The 18,702-nt window shown below is 43.6% G+C and overlaps 2 protein-coding genes across 2 annotated transcripts; both read right to left on the bottom strand.

Annotated features, from left to right (window-relative positions):
- Positions 1-7,005, bottom strand: crabp2a (cellular retinoic acid binding protein 2, a). Its single transcript, XM_080501527.1, has 4 exons — positions 6,683-7,005; positions 3,139-3,317; positions 2,504-2,620; positions 1-714 (listed from the first exon to the last, which is right to left on the bottom strand). Exons 1-4 carry the CDS (start codon positions 6,762-6,764, stop codon positions 664-666), a joined length of 429 nt encoding a protein of 142 aa, XP_080357653.1. The 5' UTR covers positions 6,765-7,005; the 3' UTR covers positions 1-663.
- An 8,275-nt stretch (positions 7,006-15,280) lies between these two features.
- Positions 15,281-17,282, bottom strand: LOC308133843 (uncharacterized protein). The gene is made up of 2 exons (XM_080501360.1): positions 17,160-17,282; positions 15,281-16,930 (listed from the first exon to the last, which is right to left on the bottom strand). Exon 2 carries the CDS (start codon positions 16,916-16,918, stop codon positions 16,337-16,339), a length of 582 nt encoding a protein of 193 aa, XP_080357486.1. The 5' UTR covers positions 16,919-16,930; positions 17,160-17,282; the 3' UTR covers positions 15,281-16,336.
- Between the last annotated feature and the right edge of the window lie 1,420 nt (positions 17,283-18,702).

The raw sequence follows: 18,702 nt of genomic DNA on the forward strand, positions 1-18,702 counted from the left end.
TGAGTTAATATTGTGGTTTATTGTTTTTCCCATAGAAAGTGTAGTTTTCCTATGATCACATTTTCATATAAAAGACACACAATGTAAAAACTGACTCTAGTGTAGTAATAAATATAAAACGCCGTTATGAGATAGAAAAAAGTTGAGGAAGCGGGGGAGGGGGGGGGGGGGGGGGGGGGGGGGCTACAGAAAAAAGAGGGACACGTCAAAATTGACCTGAAACTGGAAGAGCTCTTAGATTGGTTTACATGTCTATAAATATAGACTCACACCTCGTCTGCTGCGCACGCACACGCACGCACACACTCTCACACACACACACAGAGACACACACACGCACACATTCAAACAATGCCGTGATACATGAACTGTCTCACACACATGCACACACACAATGCAACATATATATTCATGTTTAAAACTCCGGCCGGTCACGTTGGGGAGACGGACGGTCCACACGGGAGCTAAGACTATAGTGTATATGTGACATGCTAGATACAATTACCGTACTTCTTACAAGGTGAAGCTAACAGGAACAGTGGAATAAAACTACAGATTGCTATCTCTCCCAGCACTGATGGAGGTGGACAGGGGGGTGACGCATGTGATGATGCAGGAAGGGGGGGGGGGGCTGGAAGGATGAAAAGTGAGAAGTGCTCTTGTTCATTGTCGCTCGTAGACTCTGGTGCATATCACATCATCTGCTCTCATGGTCTGAAAAGAAAGAGAGGCCAGTGAGGGCGTTTAATGAGTTCACTCGCACGCAGGCACTCGGGCAACAAAAAAAACCAATAAACAAACAAATCTCTGTTGTGAATTCATAATAAAAAGTATTATTTCACAGAACAGATCTCAGTGTTGGTCCACCCTCAACCTCATAATTTAGATTTTTTTTTTTTTTAAACAACTGCACTGGTTGAAACCAACATAATCCCACTGTGCCAAACTGTTCAGAACAAATGCTGTTTATGGAAAATTATCGGGATAAACATGCTCGGCTCAGCAAAAACATTCACACACTCTTCTGCTGCTGCTGCTGGCTTTTAAAAAGCATTTTGTGGGTTTGGTGTTTGAAAGCAAATCAGGAGCCCTGGCGGTGAGTTCACTGCCAACTCTCAATGAAAGTTCTCACTTGAACGTTGCTTTCTGTTTGCATTTTGCAACGTTCAGAAACGGTTTACCCCGGAGAAGACAGTGGGAGAGGTTGTGTCACCTTCAGTTGAACTGGTTTACAGGTGGAGCTGATCTGATAATCATTTTAAATGCATGTGAACGTTTTTTTTTCTCTTCCTAATTGACCTGAAGCGCAGGCTGGGTGGGATTTTTCCAAAAAAGTACAGCTTTGTTTCTGCTTTCAAAAGAACAGAAACTGACTAACTGGTATTTCGGTATAATTATTAACCCCGATTCGATGAGAGATTATTTATTTATTTTAGCTGTCAGTTTGAAAATGGCCAGCATAAGCTTTATGTATCACTCCATGGACGAGTTGATTTTTAACAATTTGCTGTTTGCATAATATAGAAAAAGGCGTGTAATCTAGATAACGGCTTTTTGATTGCTTGCCAGGGCTGTAATTAGGATTTGAGAATAGTATTTTGGGAGAAATTATATAATTACACAAGCTGAAGGCAACACAGATTATAGCCTGCATAGTGTAGGTTTGTTTCACAGAAAAGGACCCAACATAAATGGCAGGTAGAAAGCATTGGAGATTTTTATCAAACATGTCCATGTCAGACACAGCAAACATTAACAACAAATGTTCTAAATTCTTAGGGTGAATATAAAAATCCATATATAGACACAAAACATGTCTTGAAACATGAAGTGAACCCAAAGAGTTTTGACAAATAAAAGCATTTGGTTTATGAAGAACCTGATAACTAAACTGATTCTGAGTAGGTATGATTTGTTGGAGGTTGAGGCGGTTACGCCCCTTCCCATTGTCTTGAAGGCAGTCCTGGTCTACCTGAGAGAATTCTGCTGCATGTCTCTGCTCTCTATTTGTAGTCCTGTCAGACTTGAATTAGGTCAAATATTGTAGTTCTATTCCTACGCAGCCTTCATCAGCAGAAAGAGTTTTCTTACTTGACGTCTAAGAAAAGTTACCCAACATGCCAGCAGGGCTGATGTTTTGTCAATACATTCACAGCAAGTGGTATGGAAAAAAATCTGAGCGGGGATTTGAAGCTGAGATGAAGTAAAGTACCTTTAAGGACACCTGAGGTTTTGCAGAGGTTGACTGAATGCAGTCTGAACTTAGAGAAGTAGAAATGAAGACTGATAATGAAACATCAATTCTATATACTTAGTTTTAAATGTTTCCATTTGTTTCTACTCTTTCTTCTATATATGTTACACTGTTCATTTAACATGATTTCTTTGTAGGTTTTCCCTTTGGTACCTCCAGTCAGCTCGTATAGCTCCTCTTGGTTTTCTCATCCAAGGCCCGAGTGTGTGAAAGTTGTCTTTTATTTTATTTTATTTCTTTTTTTTTTACCAGGATCAGTTTTCCGTCAGCGGTGATCTCACGGGTCCAGGATGTCTTTGGTCCCTCTCCTTTCTGCAGAGTCTGCTCACAGCTAATCTTACTGTCCGTCTCCCAACGTGGAAAACTCTGGGAACAGAGAAAGTGCGAGGAAGCAAACGCCATTAGAAGAGTTATGTTAATAGCTGGACCTGCGGACAAATGGACGCGCAGATGATGCTGAGGGACAAGGCCATAATTAGAAGTGTCTAATGAAGAGACGACACAAGGTAGCTGGAGAGGGGTGATAAGTTATGTGCTCATGGTTAGGAGAGGTGAAGCGCGGGCTGGTTGGACGTGTTTGCTTTGGAGACGGCAAAAACAGAGGCCACCTATGGGAAAAGAGGACGAGTGACGAGGAGAGTCATGGAGGGACTGAAGGGCATGGAAGGTTAAGAAGGGGGGGGTTGTAAAGCGTATGAAGGAGTGCAATGTAGCACGATGGGTCTTCAGAAAGAAGCTGGGCAATCAGGTCTAAAAGCGATAAAAAGAAAAATGAAAAAACAGGCTGACGCAATCTGGGCAGTTCTTCTCCCGACGCACCCGTTTTGTCATTGTGTGCATATTTGTGTGTGTGTGTGTGTGTGTGTGTGTGTATGGTTGTGTACCGTGCAGGGACGTCCATCCACTGTGCTCTCGTTGAACTCCTGCCCCACAGTGAAGGTGATATGAGTGGTGCGGACTGTGGTGGACGTTTTAATAGACAGCGTCTCTCCGTCCTGCGTGATCTCCACCAGCGGTTTGGAGGCCGCCTTCACCGCAATCTTCCGCAGCATCACGTTGACGCCTGGAAATCGACACACGGGAGGTGATTTAGATGAAGCTGCAGCAAAAAAAAGCAAGCCAAAAAACATGCACGCAGTGTTGTGGCCTCTTTAATATGTCATGCATTAATCAGAATCAAGACCACCCCATGACGAAATCGTAACTCTGCACAAGGACAGACAATTTTTTTTTCTTCTCTGTGTTAATTTATTGGGTGCAGCCGCCTCCAGTAAATGAAGCAGACCTGCGATTCATGAAGGAAAGGAAACCGTGAAGTCATTTGACAAAGCTTGTCTTGCACATCTGCATTCTCCCCAGACCGAATCATTTTTGCACATGTGCACACTCCCAAATGTTAAATACTCTGATTATTCCAGGGATTTAGGCATTTAGGTCGCATGAACCCTCCGTTTCCATCTTCAAGCAGCCAGAGACAAGCATAACCCTCCAATCACAGTATCATAGCAGTGGCATGAGAGCCTGCTTAAACACTTGCAAGTTTTAGTTGTCAAATCACCTCTGTTTTTAATGCATTCAAAGTGGTACATGGTCACTATTATTATCAGTTGATGGATAATATCAGATATTCCACCCATAACAAGAATTGTACCAGAAGGACTTTTTCACCTTTTTGCTGCCTCACGCTGCTAATTTGAAACATATACCTAGATCTGTATAAATCGCCTTTATGTGTCGTGTATACTATATTGAAGGTAACAATATCTACTTAATTTTGCATCTTTCAAAGATGAAAAAAAATATTATTTTTCTTACTTCAATTGCAAATAAATTCAAGCAGAAAGAGAAGAAAAATGCACCTCCAGGAAAATATCGACATGTTAAACCTCACACCAGAATAATTGTCTTTTATCTCATAAATATATGCAGAATTCAATCTTAACATTCCTAAAATAACTCCCTGCTCGAATATTGTAAACGTGTATTTTTTTTTTGTGTGTGTATCTTTTGTTAGTTAATGATGGCAACTCTCCAGACGTTTTTTGAACTGTTCCACGAGGGAGCTCGTGGATATTGCACCGGGAAAGAGAGGGAGTGACGAGCACAGGATGAAGGGAGGGTGGGATAATCCGTCGGACGCGGGACAATGGTTCGTGTGGAGTGTCCAGATTTCTGCCCAAGTGCGAGGGGAAGTGTGTGTTCATCTCCTCGGTGTGTATCCACCGCCGAGTTGGGTTTCACACTTCTCACCTCTCACACATTCCCACCTGTCACCAAGTGTAAATATATACACAGAGAAATGCACAGTCACTCAGCTTGCAGGATCTCCAGCATGCACACTCACACTATCCATGCGTCGTATGTACGGCACATTGTGTGTGTGTGTGTGTGTGTGTGTGTGTGTGTGTGTGTGTGTGTGTGTGTGTGTGTGTGTGTGTGTGTGCATCGTCACTGTTGAGAGTGTGAAGACACTTACCATGCAAATTCCGACATATAAAAATAAATAAATACATTTTATCTGGAAGATGGGCAGGAGTGCTTAGAATGATAGATTTGTTTGTAACAGTACACAAGAAAGATTTATATATCTGAAATTCTCTGGTGATTTTAGACAAAAATATTTAACAATTGTCAAAAGGTTTAAAAGAAGGATTTCCACAGTTCTTGGTCATATAAATTCTATTCACTTTGCTAGTTTTACTATTTTACGCACATTTCTCACAAATGACTGATATGGCATGATAAAGACCAGTAAAGCGCTAGAAATGTGTCCTACATCAGTCTGCCGACTTGGACCCGGAGGTCAAGTGCTGGCCTGTGGACCATTTGGGAGCAACAGAAGGGGGCCAAAGCTTCTCAAGTAACTACCAGTTGTTAAAAGTTTGAAATTACCTTTACAGACTCTTTCAAAGCCGACACCAAAATGGTTAAATTCACACAGATATGAATTCCAGGGACATGAATGGCCACTGTGAGACAGACGGTTGGAGTCAGGGGTCAAAGAGCAGAGGCCAGAGGAAGCATTTGGGACACATGGGGGAAGCTGGGCCAAGAGGGAGGGGAGCGGGAGTGAGGAAAGAGAGAGAGAGGATGGATGGATGGAAGCGGGCAGTGGGTGCTGACAACCCATGTGTCCAGCTGTGATTCGGCCCCAGTGATGCTGGGATTTTGAGTGGCGCATTCATACCTGTCAGTCCTCCCAGTGTGGAGGAATATAAGAGGAACTCATGCGGTGGTGTGTAAGAGAGCTACTTTGAAAATTATAGCATTTGACCTGCATGATTGTGTGGTGGAAAGTGTCCGCAGATCGGCGTCTTCATCATCGAAATCACACATTTAGACAAATTATTACATAAACCCTATCCTTCCATTTATCAGCACTGTGCCATTTTTCCATTCGTAATACACACTTCCTCACCCTCCACTCTCTGCTTCGAGCATGAAACGTCACAAAGACTGATGGAGACAAATAGTTAGGAGTTAAACGCTAATTGGTGCATCAGGAATCAGGAATCTGCTCCCGCCATGTGGTCATGGCTCTATATTCAGGACAATAGTGCTATTTGAAATCTGTTTAGATATCCACTGCAGTTGGCTCTGTGTGTGTGTGTGTGTGTGTGTGTGTGTGTGTGTGTGTGTGTGTGTGTGTGTGTGTGTGTGTGTGTGTGTGTGTGTGTGTGTGTGTGTGTGTGTGTGTGTGTGTGTAATAGAAAGATAAAGGGCAGCGTTGTTTGTCTTAATCACTGGATCGTTCTCTGCCTTCTGACATAAATTCCAGGTGTGCGTTGGCAGGACGTCTTATCGACCACTGATCGCCAATAACAGACGTCTATAAATCGATACGCGCACGCGCACGACGAAAATAAAAAAGTTGCGCCAGAGATGTGGCGCAAAAACGAGAAACTGTGCAGCAGGTGTTCATCCCTCGTTCTGTCACTTCAGATCATGGTGCGACTGTTCTGCACTGTATTGAGCCATAACGCCGCCGCCGCCCCCCCCCCCCCCCCCCCCCCCCCCCCCCCCCCCCATAACACAGGGGCACGCACGCGCGCGCACGCACGGACGCAGTCTGCGACTGTGACACAGACAGATGTGCCGCCGTTTGTCTCTATTGTGTTCGCAGAGAAGGCCAAAAGGGGAGATGGGAGAGAAAAGGGGTGAAGCTGGCTGGGGGCCAAGCTCTGAGTTTTGGGTTCTGCAGAATTACAAAGACCCCCCACCCATGCAGCAGCCCACGAATTGATGCAGAGAAAGATTTGACCTACAATGTGATGGGAGGGGGGGGGGAACAAAAAAAAACTACAGTTTGAGATGACACATCAGATCTGTGTCTTGTGCCCTGTGAAATGGGTCTGAACGCTTCAAAGGATTCCGCAAGAAGGACGTTAAAGCGGCCAAGTTTGAGACATTTAAAAGCCGACCACTTACCTAATGTTTTTAGGATCTCCTCGAAGTTCTCAGAGCTCTTCATCTCCCAAGTGCCAGAGAAGTCTGGGATTTTGCGTTCCATGTTGAGTACAGGTAAATTGTGGATAGTTGGAGGTGAACTGTCAGGTCCAAGTCTGTTGGACGCGCGCTGGTGTCTGAGTGCGTCTGTGTGCCGAAAATGCTCCAATTGTCTCTTCTAAAGCTGGTCTGAGTCTGTGGGTGTGCCGGATGGTTTGGCTCTGCTTGTTCAGTGGCGTCTGTCTTTACTGCAGGGGAAGCCTGTCAGAGCTCTTGTCTCATCTATGCACCAGTGCGCGTTATGAGCTTGTGCGCTTCAAATGAATTGCACGGAAAGCGCAGATACTTGAGTTGGGATGCACACGCCCCTTTCTGTACGGACACGCCCCACGGGCCAACAGATTACGGGCAAAAGTCTGGGATCGGACCTAACCACGCCTCAGAAGCCAATCGCTGCGCTCCAGAATTGACCATGCGGCCAACATCCTTGCGCACCTGATATCAGCCAAAATGACTGTACCCGTGCGCAGTGGCGCAGCGTCGGTTTGATACACATATTTTACAGTATGTGCAATGTGTGTAAGCTCTTGAAATGCAAACACTGCAATTATTGCAAGACGGGGAGGATGTGGTGAGGCTGATATGTTGATGGAACATGTCTTGGCAGTGAGGCGTGAAGGAAGAAAGACAACTGGTAAACTGGCAGACTGAATGGCTGGCAGAGAGGGGGGTGAGGTGTGTGTGTGGGGGCGGCGGGGGGGATGAGGGGGGTATGAGAGGCCAAGTTCACCTCGAGCCTCCTGAACGCCACGGCACTGTCATAAAAATAAAACCGGTGGTAATGGGATACAGTTTCTGGCTGCGGCCGGTAGGCTATCCATTTATCCATTTGCGTCTGAGGAAAAGACGCAGTGGACCCATGATGGACGCATACACAGGCAGAGATTAAAATAAGAGGTGGGACTGGCGCAGGGTTTTCAGTTTTTTTTTTTTTTTTTGCCCCCCGCTGCTCGGACGGAAGAAAAGGGAGAGAGGAGGAGGACCGGGAGGAGGAAGAAGAGGAGGAGGGGGACGCGTCAGACAGGGCAGGGTCAGGGGCCGGGGGGTCGGAGGTAGTCCTCAACGCACGCACGCACGCACGCGTTGATGATGGATAGCAAATGGACAAAGCCGACGTTAACTATTGACTCTTGATGGATGATCCCATCCGCTGCACTGCACGGCGAATTAGCGCGAAGTAACCCGGGCGACTTGGAGAGAAAGGTGGGGAGGCGGGCATCAGGAGAAGTCCTCCGCTACAAACACGCACACATACACCTCCAAACACACAACACAGCGGCTCAATGTCAGACGTGCTAGAAGGACACACTGACGAACAGAGGGGAGATTAATTTTTTGGTAACGCGATATGCGCCTTTACACACAGACCTGCGTCCATATCCAGCGGATTGCATCAGGCCCTGCGGGTCTGTTTGATCTGAACAAAGCTCTCCTCATTGTATCCTTCATTGGCGCGCGCGCACACACATATCCACCCACCCACACACGCACACACACACACGATTGGCCACACACTGTGCCACACTCAGCATGTTCTCACAAGACAGCCATAACAGAGCTGTAATTTCTGCCGCACTCTCCCATTCCTACTTATTCAGTTGACTTTCAGTCTTTAACTCTTTCACTCTTTGCACCTAGGTCACTAAAATTAAACAGACAGCAAGTAATTATTGAAAGATGTATCATGCCAAAATGGTCGGTCTGAATCTGAACAATAGCCTGGGTGTTATTGCGTGTAGAATCAGTCTGCCTCACTGCTACTCTGGTGGTCTGTCAGACAGTCAGTCTCTTCAGAGGAGGGGAATCGATCATGGCTGCAATCTGAAAGTGACTGATTCAAAGGTTACAAAAGCTTTGGGAAGATTCATCTTGAGGCCATTAGCACATTACCATGACATAACGAGAAATGCATCAAAGGCCACTGACAGCCTCACCAATCTTGTGAGCATACTGTTGGGGGGGGGGGGGGGCTTAATAAAGAGCTCTGAAATGTGTGTGATGCTGCATGTCAGCATGTGATGACAAAGCGCCGCTCAGCATTCAGAGCCACTCGACCGTGCTCTGCTCCTCTCAACTTCTCCCTCGCCGCTCATTCCTTCCCTCCATTCCCCCTCTTTTCTTTCGGCCTCTCCTTTACCTAATGCAACTTTCTCCCCCATCTCCTTCTTTTCTTCCTCCTCCTCCTCCTCCTGTCAAGCTTTTGTTCTTTTGTGCCGCTCTGACACATTCCTCAAGCACGTTGAAGAGACGGAGAAGGGGAAAACAGAAGGGCAGAGGATGGAAAGGGGAAGAAAGAAAAGGAGGGAAAGTGAGTGAGAGTGCTAGAGACTGGAGTGCAGGTCACTTTTTTTAACTCATTGTTGCGGAGGAGAGGTTAGGGAGAGTGAGTCAGCAAAGACTGACGGAGGCCGAGAGAGGGATCAGGAGAGAGAGAGAGAGAGAGATGGAAAAGTTCCGAAAGAGCGAAAGAATGAAGGCAACTGATATGTGAAGAGAGACTCGTCTGTCTTTGGAGGCACAAGAAGTATTAGTTTCCTCCTTCAGTGCCAACTTTATTTCACTCGTCTCCATTTCCTGATGTTCCAACTATTGTCCTCCCATATACTCTTCCCCTCTTTTGTTCACTCACCTTCATCTTTCTCAAGCTCAGATGGTTGTTGGTAAATGATCTTAGGACCGGCTGTCACAGAGACTGACAAGCTGCACCACGTGCGAACAAAACAGTGTCTATTGGGACTTGTTTACAGAAATGTTTGCCTCGTATCCCCGCATGAGCTCATGAGAGAAACCTTCTCAATTCCTGCAAAGAAAAAGACGATAAGCAGCAATAGCAACACGGCGGGACATTGCCGCGTTAATGGTTTCTCTTCTAAGGATCCCGCGTTCTTTAACATTGTCGTTGTGCTCTAATGTAAAAATGTCAGTTTGTCCTCTGTCTCATATGATTGTCCACAGAACTATCTCAATCAACCACTGCTGACATAAAAAAAACAAAAAAAAAACTGGGCATTTTTCAGACTAAACACTGAAGCCATATTTGTAAAGGATCTCAACAGTGGAAAGATTTTTCCAAATTAGAATAAGTGACTTCAAATGTGATTCTTTATACAAAATACAGCTTTTAATTATATAGTTGTGTTGGTGGTTGTCTGGAGTTGTTGTTTTTTGTTCACTTTGTTCACTGAGGTTTGTGTCGACGACACAGCGGTTTAAACATTAACATTCTAGCTTCGCAGTGAGATCATCCCTGATTCAAGCTCAGGTTCAGGGGCCGTTCTGTGTGGAGTTTGCACCTTCTTCCTTAACTGGTACTTAGGTTTATTCCCACATTTAAAAATAAACAAACAAACAAGTCAGTGATCTGCAGACAAACCACAACAGAAATGTATAACTGAGGAGTGGACGGAGTGTCAACCTGCTTGGAATACACAGACTCACCTCTCCACTGAAACAAAGCAATGCATTTGGATTTGTTGTTATTTAAAGATTGTCCTGCTATCGTTCTGCTGTTGCAGCTCACTGGAGATCAAACTTTAGATTGTCTGTCGTCCCTGTACTGAAACCGCCTTACGCCTTTAGCTGTACTTTTTTTAAATTTCTGTTCCTTTCAAATCAAGCTGAGCCTTATCAACATTTTGCCAGGGTGACCTGTAACATATCTCCATGCCCACTTCCTCCTACACTGCTTATCGTTTCCTATTTCCTCCCCTTATTCAAATGGCAGAACACGTCTGACCAACATCCATTCTGTCTGCAGGCGATTTATTGTCTTCATGAATCTTGACGCTGACGAGGATGATAAGTACCACGGTGCTCAAAATTGTTTTGCTTTTGTTAAGCGGCGCCCCATTTTAAATGTGGCTGCTATTACGATGATGACGTAATCGTCATTTTTGTAAAGTGGTGACATGTCTGTACTAGTTGGAGCTTGTGCATGTGAATGTGAGTGTGATTCAGCCTGTAGTAAAGTCACACTTCAGTAGCATTCTCCACTTTATCATCCGGATGACCTCCAGTAAAAACGCTCACCCCAGTAACCCTAGTAATCCCAGATGTGAACTTGACCCCGGGCCCTCCGAACCTCAGACTCCTGGAAGCCATTATTAAGTGACCTTCTACTCTCACAGGAAGCCACTCAGCAAGAAGTACACATGCGAGCAGTCAAAAGCTCCTCGAATTACTGTAATTCTCTTATATGATTTACTGTATCTCTGCATCAGTCGGGGCTTAGAGCCGCCCCATGGGGTCGTCGGATGAATCTGCGGGGGGATTAAGCTAATGGGCAAGAGGACAAAACACAACCTGGTGAGGTTTTCTTTAATCTCGTTAGCCCTTCGCTGACATCCGGAGGAGTTTAAACCAGCCTTTAGTGTTCGCGGTTACAAAGCCTAAATGTGTGGGGATTACTGCCCAGAGTTAGTGTCACAACAGTTGCACAAACAAGCAGCCACAGTGACACACGTGCTCACGGCCAACTGTTTGTGCAGCAGCGTTGGGCCGCTGGCAAGCTGACCCAGCAAACCATGTGGGTTAGATTAGAGCGGCGGGGATGGCAGCGTTTCACTGCAGAGAGAGGCTGAGAGCATGAGCAGAGGGGAGAAGATGAGAGGTGAACCACAGACGTGAGACTCCGAGTGTGTTCGCCACGCTGTGCGTACAGAGGGTGTCACCAGACCTGTGGATATCAAACTATAGGCTGAAGCCTTGTCGCAGGAAAAATTGAGAACGATTGCAAAATTATTCCTGCTTTATAATATATGATAATGTGTCTGTCTGATCGTCGGTGTATTTACATGTACGCGCACGCATGTTTTTGAAAACTTTCTAGTCCAGAAAATATGTTGTTGTTTTTCTTGGATAAAAAGTCTGGCCAGAGGAATCGAACAGAAAACGTGAAGCACAAACAAACTATAACTTAATATCCTGCCTACACACACGCACACACACACACATACGCACACCACGCCACAAGAACCAGGAATTCTGTCTCTCAAGCACATGCACATCACTAGAGACTGTGTGTGTGTGTGTGTGTGTGTGTGTGTGTGTGTGTGTGTGTGTGTGTGTGTGTGTGTGTGTGTGTGTGTGTGTGTGTGTGTGTGCGCGTGCATACGTGCGTGCGTGTATGACTCAAGCTGAGCCTCGTTGTGTACATGAGACTAGACCTCCAGATGCCAGTGCAGTTGCACCCAGACGCTTGTATTGCTCACACTCTATTCCTTTTGTCCTTTAGACCCCCCCCCCCCCCCCCCCCCCCCAACCTCCATCAGCCCCAACTCCTAAACTTCCCTCCTCCCTCTCCCTCGAGTCTTTGTGGTTCTAATTATCGCGCTCATTTGTTATGAGTTGGTCTGGACAGCCAGAGAGCGAGAGTCCAGAGAGGTCTGATTAGGAAGGAGGAGAGCTGAAGGTGGCTGTGTGCACTGAATCAAAACGAATAAAAGTTGTATTTATTCTGGAAGCCACGAGCTGTCTGATTCCTTCAGCTTTTCCGTCTGTTTTATTTTGTTGTTGTTGTTGTTTTTTGTGGTGTTCTCTGTGTCACTGCCACCTACAGTTTTAACGACGGGACAACTGCACTGTAAAACCGTATTGAATGGCCTGAACGATGCCGTGGTGCTTCACACCAGACAGGAAGGCCGGGGACAACAGGAGGGGATCATTGAAAAGAGAGAAGAGAGGTCAAATGTGCAAAGAAAGGAAGTGGGGGAGATAAAGGTGTTTTTTTTTTTGAGGAAGATTGTGTGGAGTACAGTGAGCTGACGTGGAGTGGGAGCAGAGGGAGAGCTGAGAAACAAAACAAGGACCGGTTCCCATACTTTCATTGCTCTTCACCGTATTTTATGCCGATGGGGTTTTGTTTTTTTTTCTTCTCAAAAACCTCAAAAAAAAAGTTCAGTAGAAGTGCAGCGCTGTGTTTATCGTGTCACCCCTCCTTCTTGCATCCTCCCGCCCTGCCCCTCCACCCTCGCACTGCCTCTCACTCTGCACTCATTCTCTTATTCTCCTGCAGCCTTTCCTCCTCAGCCCCAGTCAACGATTGTTGTCCACTTTGGCTTTTTCCTCGGCTGGTATTACGTCTCGGCAGGCTGCTTGTGCTCGTGTATTTCTGTTCTTGCATGCATTTACATTTGCACTCCTACGATGTGCACGGCTGCATTTGCCTGTGACCTTATGATGATGATGATGATGATAATGATGATGATGATGTCCTCATGGACTAACTGCAGGTCACCCTCTGGTCACTGTTGCTCTTTGTGACCCTGAAGACTGGACACTTACCTGACAACATAGCCCCAGATTTATGAGTTTTATTGGGGTCTTGAGTGGCTTGACTTGCAGCAGCTGTACGTATTGAGCAATTGGGCCTCAAGGCCAAAAAGAGATAACATGACGTTTCAGCGGTAATGGGATTTCTTCGTGATCTTGTGACATTGGCAAAAAGGCCTGTGAGAAACTGGAAGGAAAAGAATCACAAATGTGTTGGAAAGCTGAATCACAAACTGAGAATCAATTGTATTCGTCTGACTGCAGCAGCTTCAGGCTCCCAATGCATTTCTTTCTATAGATAACCTTCAAGCACCTTCAGCAATAGTTTACGCACTTTAGCGACATAGGGAATCTCATTTTTAATTTTACAATGCATTTAATTAGATATTATATTTAATCAGATGTCAACATTGTTCAGCCAGAGTGATTCTCCCCTCATGTCGATGTTCTTGCACATGTAGACATATACAGAACAAAAGAGCTCCACAATTTGTATATAATGAATTTATTGTGATATATTCCCTGGATTTTTATTTGTTGACCTACTTTAGATCTGATTCATATCGTCTGTGAAACAAGAAAAGGAGGAACAGTAAAGTGTTTGTGTCTACACATGCTCCAATTTTATATTTTGAGAAATATGCCACATATTTACTGTCCAGTTGATGTATATCCATCAAAATCAATATCTATACATATGCAGATCCATATTAGCAAAGCTGAATACAATAGTGGTTGTTTATTATTTAATATGAGTTCATTCTTATGTCAACACATTATTCAATTTATAAAATAATTAGACCTATAGTATTTTTTTAATATAATATTTCTCGTTTAAACATCCAAAACATAATTGAAATGTACACATGTATACACTTATACTGTACAGTACCCTTACCTATATACATGTAGACTATATCTATAATTACATAAATCAACATAGATCCGTACCTGCTTTTAGCAAAATGATCCACATTCTAATGGTTTGTTTTGGTTGGTTTTTTTTTTTTTAAATCGAGCATTTCCAAACTGGATAAGAAACTGCATAGAACTATATATTTCTTTTAATTTTATCTTCTAGCTCCATCTAGTGGTGACCGAGAGCATGTGTCAGATTTGACATTTGTGGCAGCAGTTCAGGATGTGCACAGGATGTGCAACTTTTGCCACTCATTTAATCTGTTACCGGATATCAGTGCTGTTTATAGCCGTCGTGCCGCAGTCAGTCATGACTGGAGGGACAAGAGGGGTCAGAGCACATTAAACTTTTAACCCACATTTGTGTTTTTGTCTCCATGGGAACCCTTTAGTACAAGACAGTCTTGCAGACTGAAATCAAGTTTTGCCTTAACGTGAGCTTGACAAGATAAAGAGGGTAAAATCATTTCATTAACACATGCACTTTTAAAACTGAAATTATATCAATGTAATGGCAACAGATAAAAAAATGTAATGAATGAAAATCATTGGGGTGACGGCTATGAGAGCTGGACAGTTGTATGAAATAGATGTGGCTACTCAGCGGTTCCTTTTTATGAAAATCTACCAGATATTTTTAACTAAGTCTGCTTTTTCTAGCCACAACATGTGATAAGGAAGTCTAGGTTTCACTTTTTATATTTAAAATCCTTGTATCAACAAAGCAATTACTGTAAGACTCCAGAAAGGAGGTCGGTTCATGAAATAGAACTTACATTAAATTTGTTTTGAGAATTGTACAGCAGTCTTTTATACAAATCAAGAACTACATTGCTAAATGATGCTAATGATTTCTAATAGTGGTGGATTTTGTCTTCTGCAGTCTGCTTCTGTTTTTCCACTCTTGTGAAGGCTACTTACATGAAGTGAATTTTTTTTTTTTTAAAGTGATTGAAAGACAGTTTTAGATCTATAGTTGGACAGTGTTTATAAGGCAAAAATGGAAATCAGTGTCTAATTTTCATGACTGAAAATAATTTGTTACAGGACACTTTTCTGAAATCTGGTTAAATGTTCCACTTGGAGTGACACACTAGTGATTTTTATTATCTGTGATGATCATATCTTAGCTGCAGTTTCCTGTCTGGATTTTACTTTATCCAAACTTCCTCTGAATTTAATCTTTCATTTTTTGCTGTTTTGATACGTAAAAGGAAACAAAGCAGTGGTGAGATTTTTGCTGACTTGTGGAGATTGTTTTGAGGGAGTTGGTTTCAATATCAATGTTTGGATATGTTGTTTGGTAAACGCAAAAACAATAAAATAAACTTTTTATAAATTTATTGACAAATATTTAGATTCAGCATCATTTTAGAGCAGTCCATAACCAAACATTTCAAAACAAACCATTGCATGCATATAAAAGTAGAAACATTTCAAGAACCAAAAGAAACCTTGAAAATAAAAAACATTTGAGGTCTCTGTAAATAAAGGAGCACCTTATAGAAGAAATGAAGTCTGAACCAGGTGTAATGTTCAAGATCGATGATATGATATTGAATGCCTACAATCACAAATTGTCTCTTCTTGTTTTCTGTTCTAAAACCGTTGGGAGGAGAAAGCAGACTTGACTTAACACTTTACGTAAAACCAGAATTGAATGTTTGAGACAAAGCGCACGTCCACAGATTAGTGAATAAGGAGGGAATTCTGCCGGAAAAACAAAACTGAAATCCTCATGAGACTAAAAACAAAAAGTAAACAACAGGTCGTGTGCATTTGTGAATACGGGTCATATACATTGGTTCTGAACCTGTACACAAAAAGAAAAATGGCACAATTCTGTGAATATATAAAGATAATCAATCAATACCATGTTTTTAGACAATTGCAACAAAAACAAATACTTTGACAAAACCTCTGCAAGTCAGAACAAGCTCCATCATCTCTAACCCAGAATGTGAGAGGCAATGGTGCTTATCACTATACCCCACTGTGTGTGGCCAAAAATCATTTTTTTGATTTCCAAATATCCTCGCTGTAATATATCTGGGGGAAAATAAGGGCGCAAACATGAATCAAAAGACGAAAGAAAATCCCCCACCAGGCGGTAAATCCCCCAAAACAAGAATTACAGCTGGGAATTCTCTTTGAAATGTATTTAAAGGAGAAACAGATGCATACTTGGGTGATATACTGGAAATAATACAATCGAATGACGGTATGGCACATGATATCAGACATTTTCACACTATTGTTTTTGTTCCTAAGTGCATTTTCTTAGTAAATGTGATGTGGTGAAATGTCTCTGACAAAAGTGCACTTTTAAACCCTTGAAATTCTTTTGAAATCCCTGATGTGCCACTAATTAGAAAAATCCCTCCAAGGTTAGTAGCCATAAATAAGGACAGGTACGACACACAACAGCCAGAGCCACGTCATTTTCAAGCCGTTTGCGTGACCTTTAGTTTGTGGGTCCTGGCATCCTCTGGCATTGTTGTTGGGCTTCAGATCCTGTGGGTTTCCCTCAAAATGCACAGGCAGGCACTGGTTCTCCAGCACCTCGCAGGCCAGGATGAGGTGTTTGGTCTCCTGCCGGATGCTCCTGATGCCGCAGGTCCCCGGCTCACTCCTCACCGTGACAAAAGAGAAAGGCTTCTGGCTGATGCACAGGTTCTCCTTGAACACCTTCCCTCCTTTGCTGGAGCACACCGCCTTCACCCTGTCCAGGTCGTCTGGGTGGATGAAGGACTGCGTGGGTCTGTCACAGCCGCCGTTGTTCCTGATATAGGCTTCCCACTGGTTCTGGTCCAGAGAGGCGGGCGTGCCAGAGCGAATGTGGCGTTTGAAGAAGGTCCTGAAGGCGTTGTTCCATTTGGAGGCCTGGCAGGGAGACTCGTTTTTTGCCTGGATTTGATGAGCCAGCAGGGCACAAACGGCCAGAGAGAGAAAAACTCCAGCAGCAGCCATTACCCAGTAGTCCTGTTGTGAAATGAACATTTTCAAAGTGTAAAGCAAAACAACAACAACAACAACTTCATATTCCCTTTCCGTTGCATAGTTCTCCTTTGCCTCTACACCACTGAGTAGACATGCCACCTCATAAAGTAAACAGTGCAGTCCCGGCTGCCAGCCTGTCTGCTGCTTGCAGTCATGAAACCGGCAGAGGATGAAGAAACCATCTCTTCACATGCTGAGAAAACCTCCGTACCTGATCGTGGCGGCAGAAGTGACCTAAAAGCGCCAGATGTTGTGATAGTTCTTCTCTCTGACCTTTAGTTACGGCTCCACATTTCACTTCCTGCGACTGGGAGTGGCCTCAGCTAGAACTGTGTGTGCGTTGCATAACTCTGTCCACAAGGCTGTGCCTCAGAGCCTCAGAGCCTCAGAGCCTCAGAGCCTCAGAGCCTAAGAGCTGCCTGCCTGCCTGCCTGCCTGCCTGCCTGCCTGCCTGCCTGCCTGCCTGCCTGCCTGCATGGTGAGAGCTGATCCAGTTACTGCTATAAATACCTGCCAGGCCTGCAGGGAGCTATTTCTGGAGGCTCACTTGAATGCTGCTTCTCCTCAGTCTGTTCCTCTTAAATGATATACTTGATATAATTAATAAGTATGTGGTAGATTTGCATTTGACCCGGATTCAGTCATAAGAGAAAACATTTCCAATGTCTGTATAGAGAATTTTTATTATAGCAAAGAAAGGCATCACTGAAATGTGAAAATTGTACCTCTGAGGATAACAATGCTACTAATGCAGCAATTATGATGATTTTTTTTAATGATTATGCTTATTTACCGCCAGGCCTGACGCTTAAACTGGGAGTTTTCAAATTGCCGTCTGAGGAAACATTCTCACAAAACTCGATGTGCTATGAAAACACCAAGAACTATGTGTGTCGGACTTCCTGATGTTTTTGTTGCTGATAGTTAAAATCCAAAGTCATTCAAATCTTAGACGTGTTACAGTCCGTATGGGGTTCGGTGGACTCACTGGATACCAGACACTCGGGAGAAAATAGGCAGCCTGTCTCGAAATCAAGGATAGAGGCCTTCCAATTTAATATTGTTCAGAATGAATGAGACCATTTATCTTTTTTTTTTTCCACAGTAACTACCAACAACATTGTCAGGACCTGAAGTAAAATCTGATGTTTAAGAGAAAATGGGACACAAACTTTACATCTGTTTCTGTATTATTCATGAACCTCAACCACATACTTTATTTCTGTTGGCTTTTGCTTGTGTTACTTTATTATATTTTCATATGGTGTTTATTACCAATAAATAGTAACTCGTATTAAATATATACCGGTAATCATCAAATTAATAGGTGATTGTGTAGGTCTGCTGCTGTAATCCTATATGCAGCTGTTAGTGGAATTAAAATCCCACAAAAGTGATTCATTATGTACTTTTTGAGATTGCTTATATAGCTTATAAGTTGGTGTGGGATGCATTGATTTTAGTTTTTGACAGCAAAAATGTAGTTTGCAAAGTGGCACATTAAAAGAAAAAAAAATCAAACCCAGGATGTTTGCGTCCAAGTGTTTTAATGTGGTGCCCATGCTGATAAGTTAGATAAAACGCAAATGAAATATGATTTACAACACCCCAGAATGTCCTTCTCAACAGAATAATCACATGTACATAAATACAACACAAACATTTACATCATGAGCTGTTGCTTTTTGTTTGTTTTTGTTTTTTTTAATAGCGTCTGGATATACAAATCAAACTCGCTTACTCACCCCTCATCT

The sequence above is a fragment of the Blennius ocellaris genome (assembly GCF_963422515.1).
Source record: "Blennius ocellaris genome assembly, chromosome: 8".
Taxonomy (NCBI): domain Eukaryota; kingdom Metazoa; phylum Chordata; class Actinopteri; order Blenniiformes; family Blenniidae; genus Blennius; species Blennius ocellaris.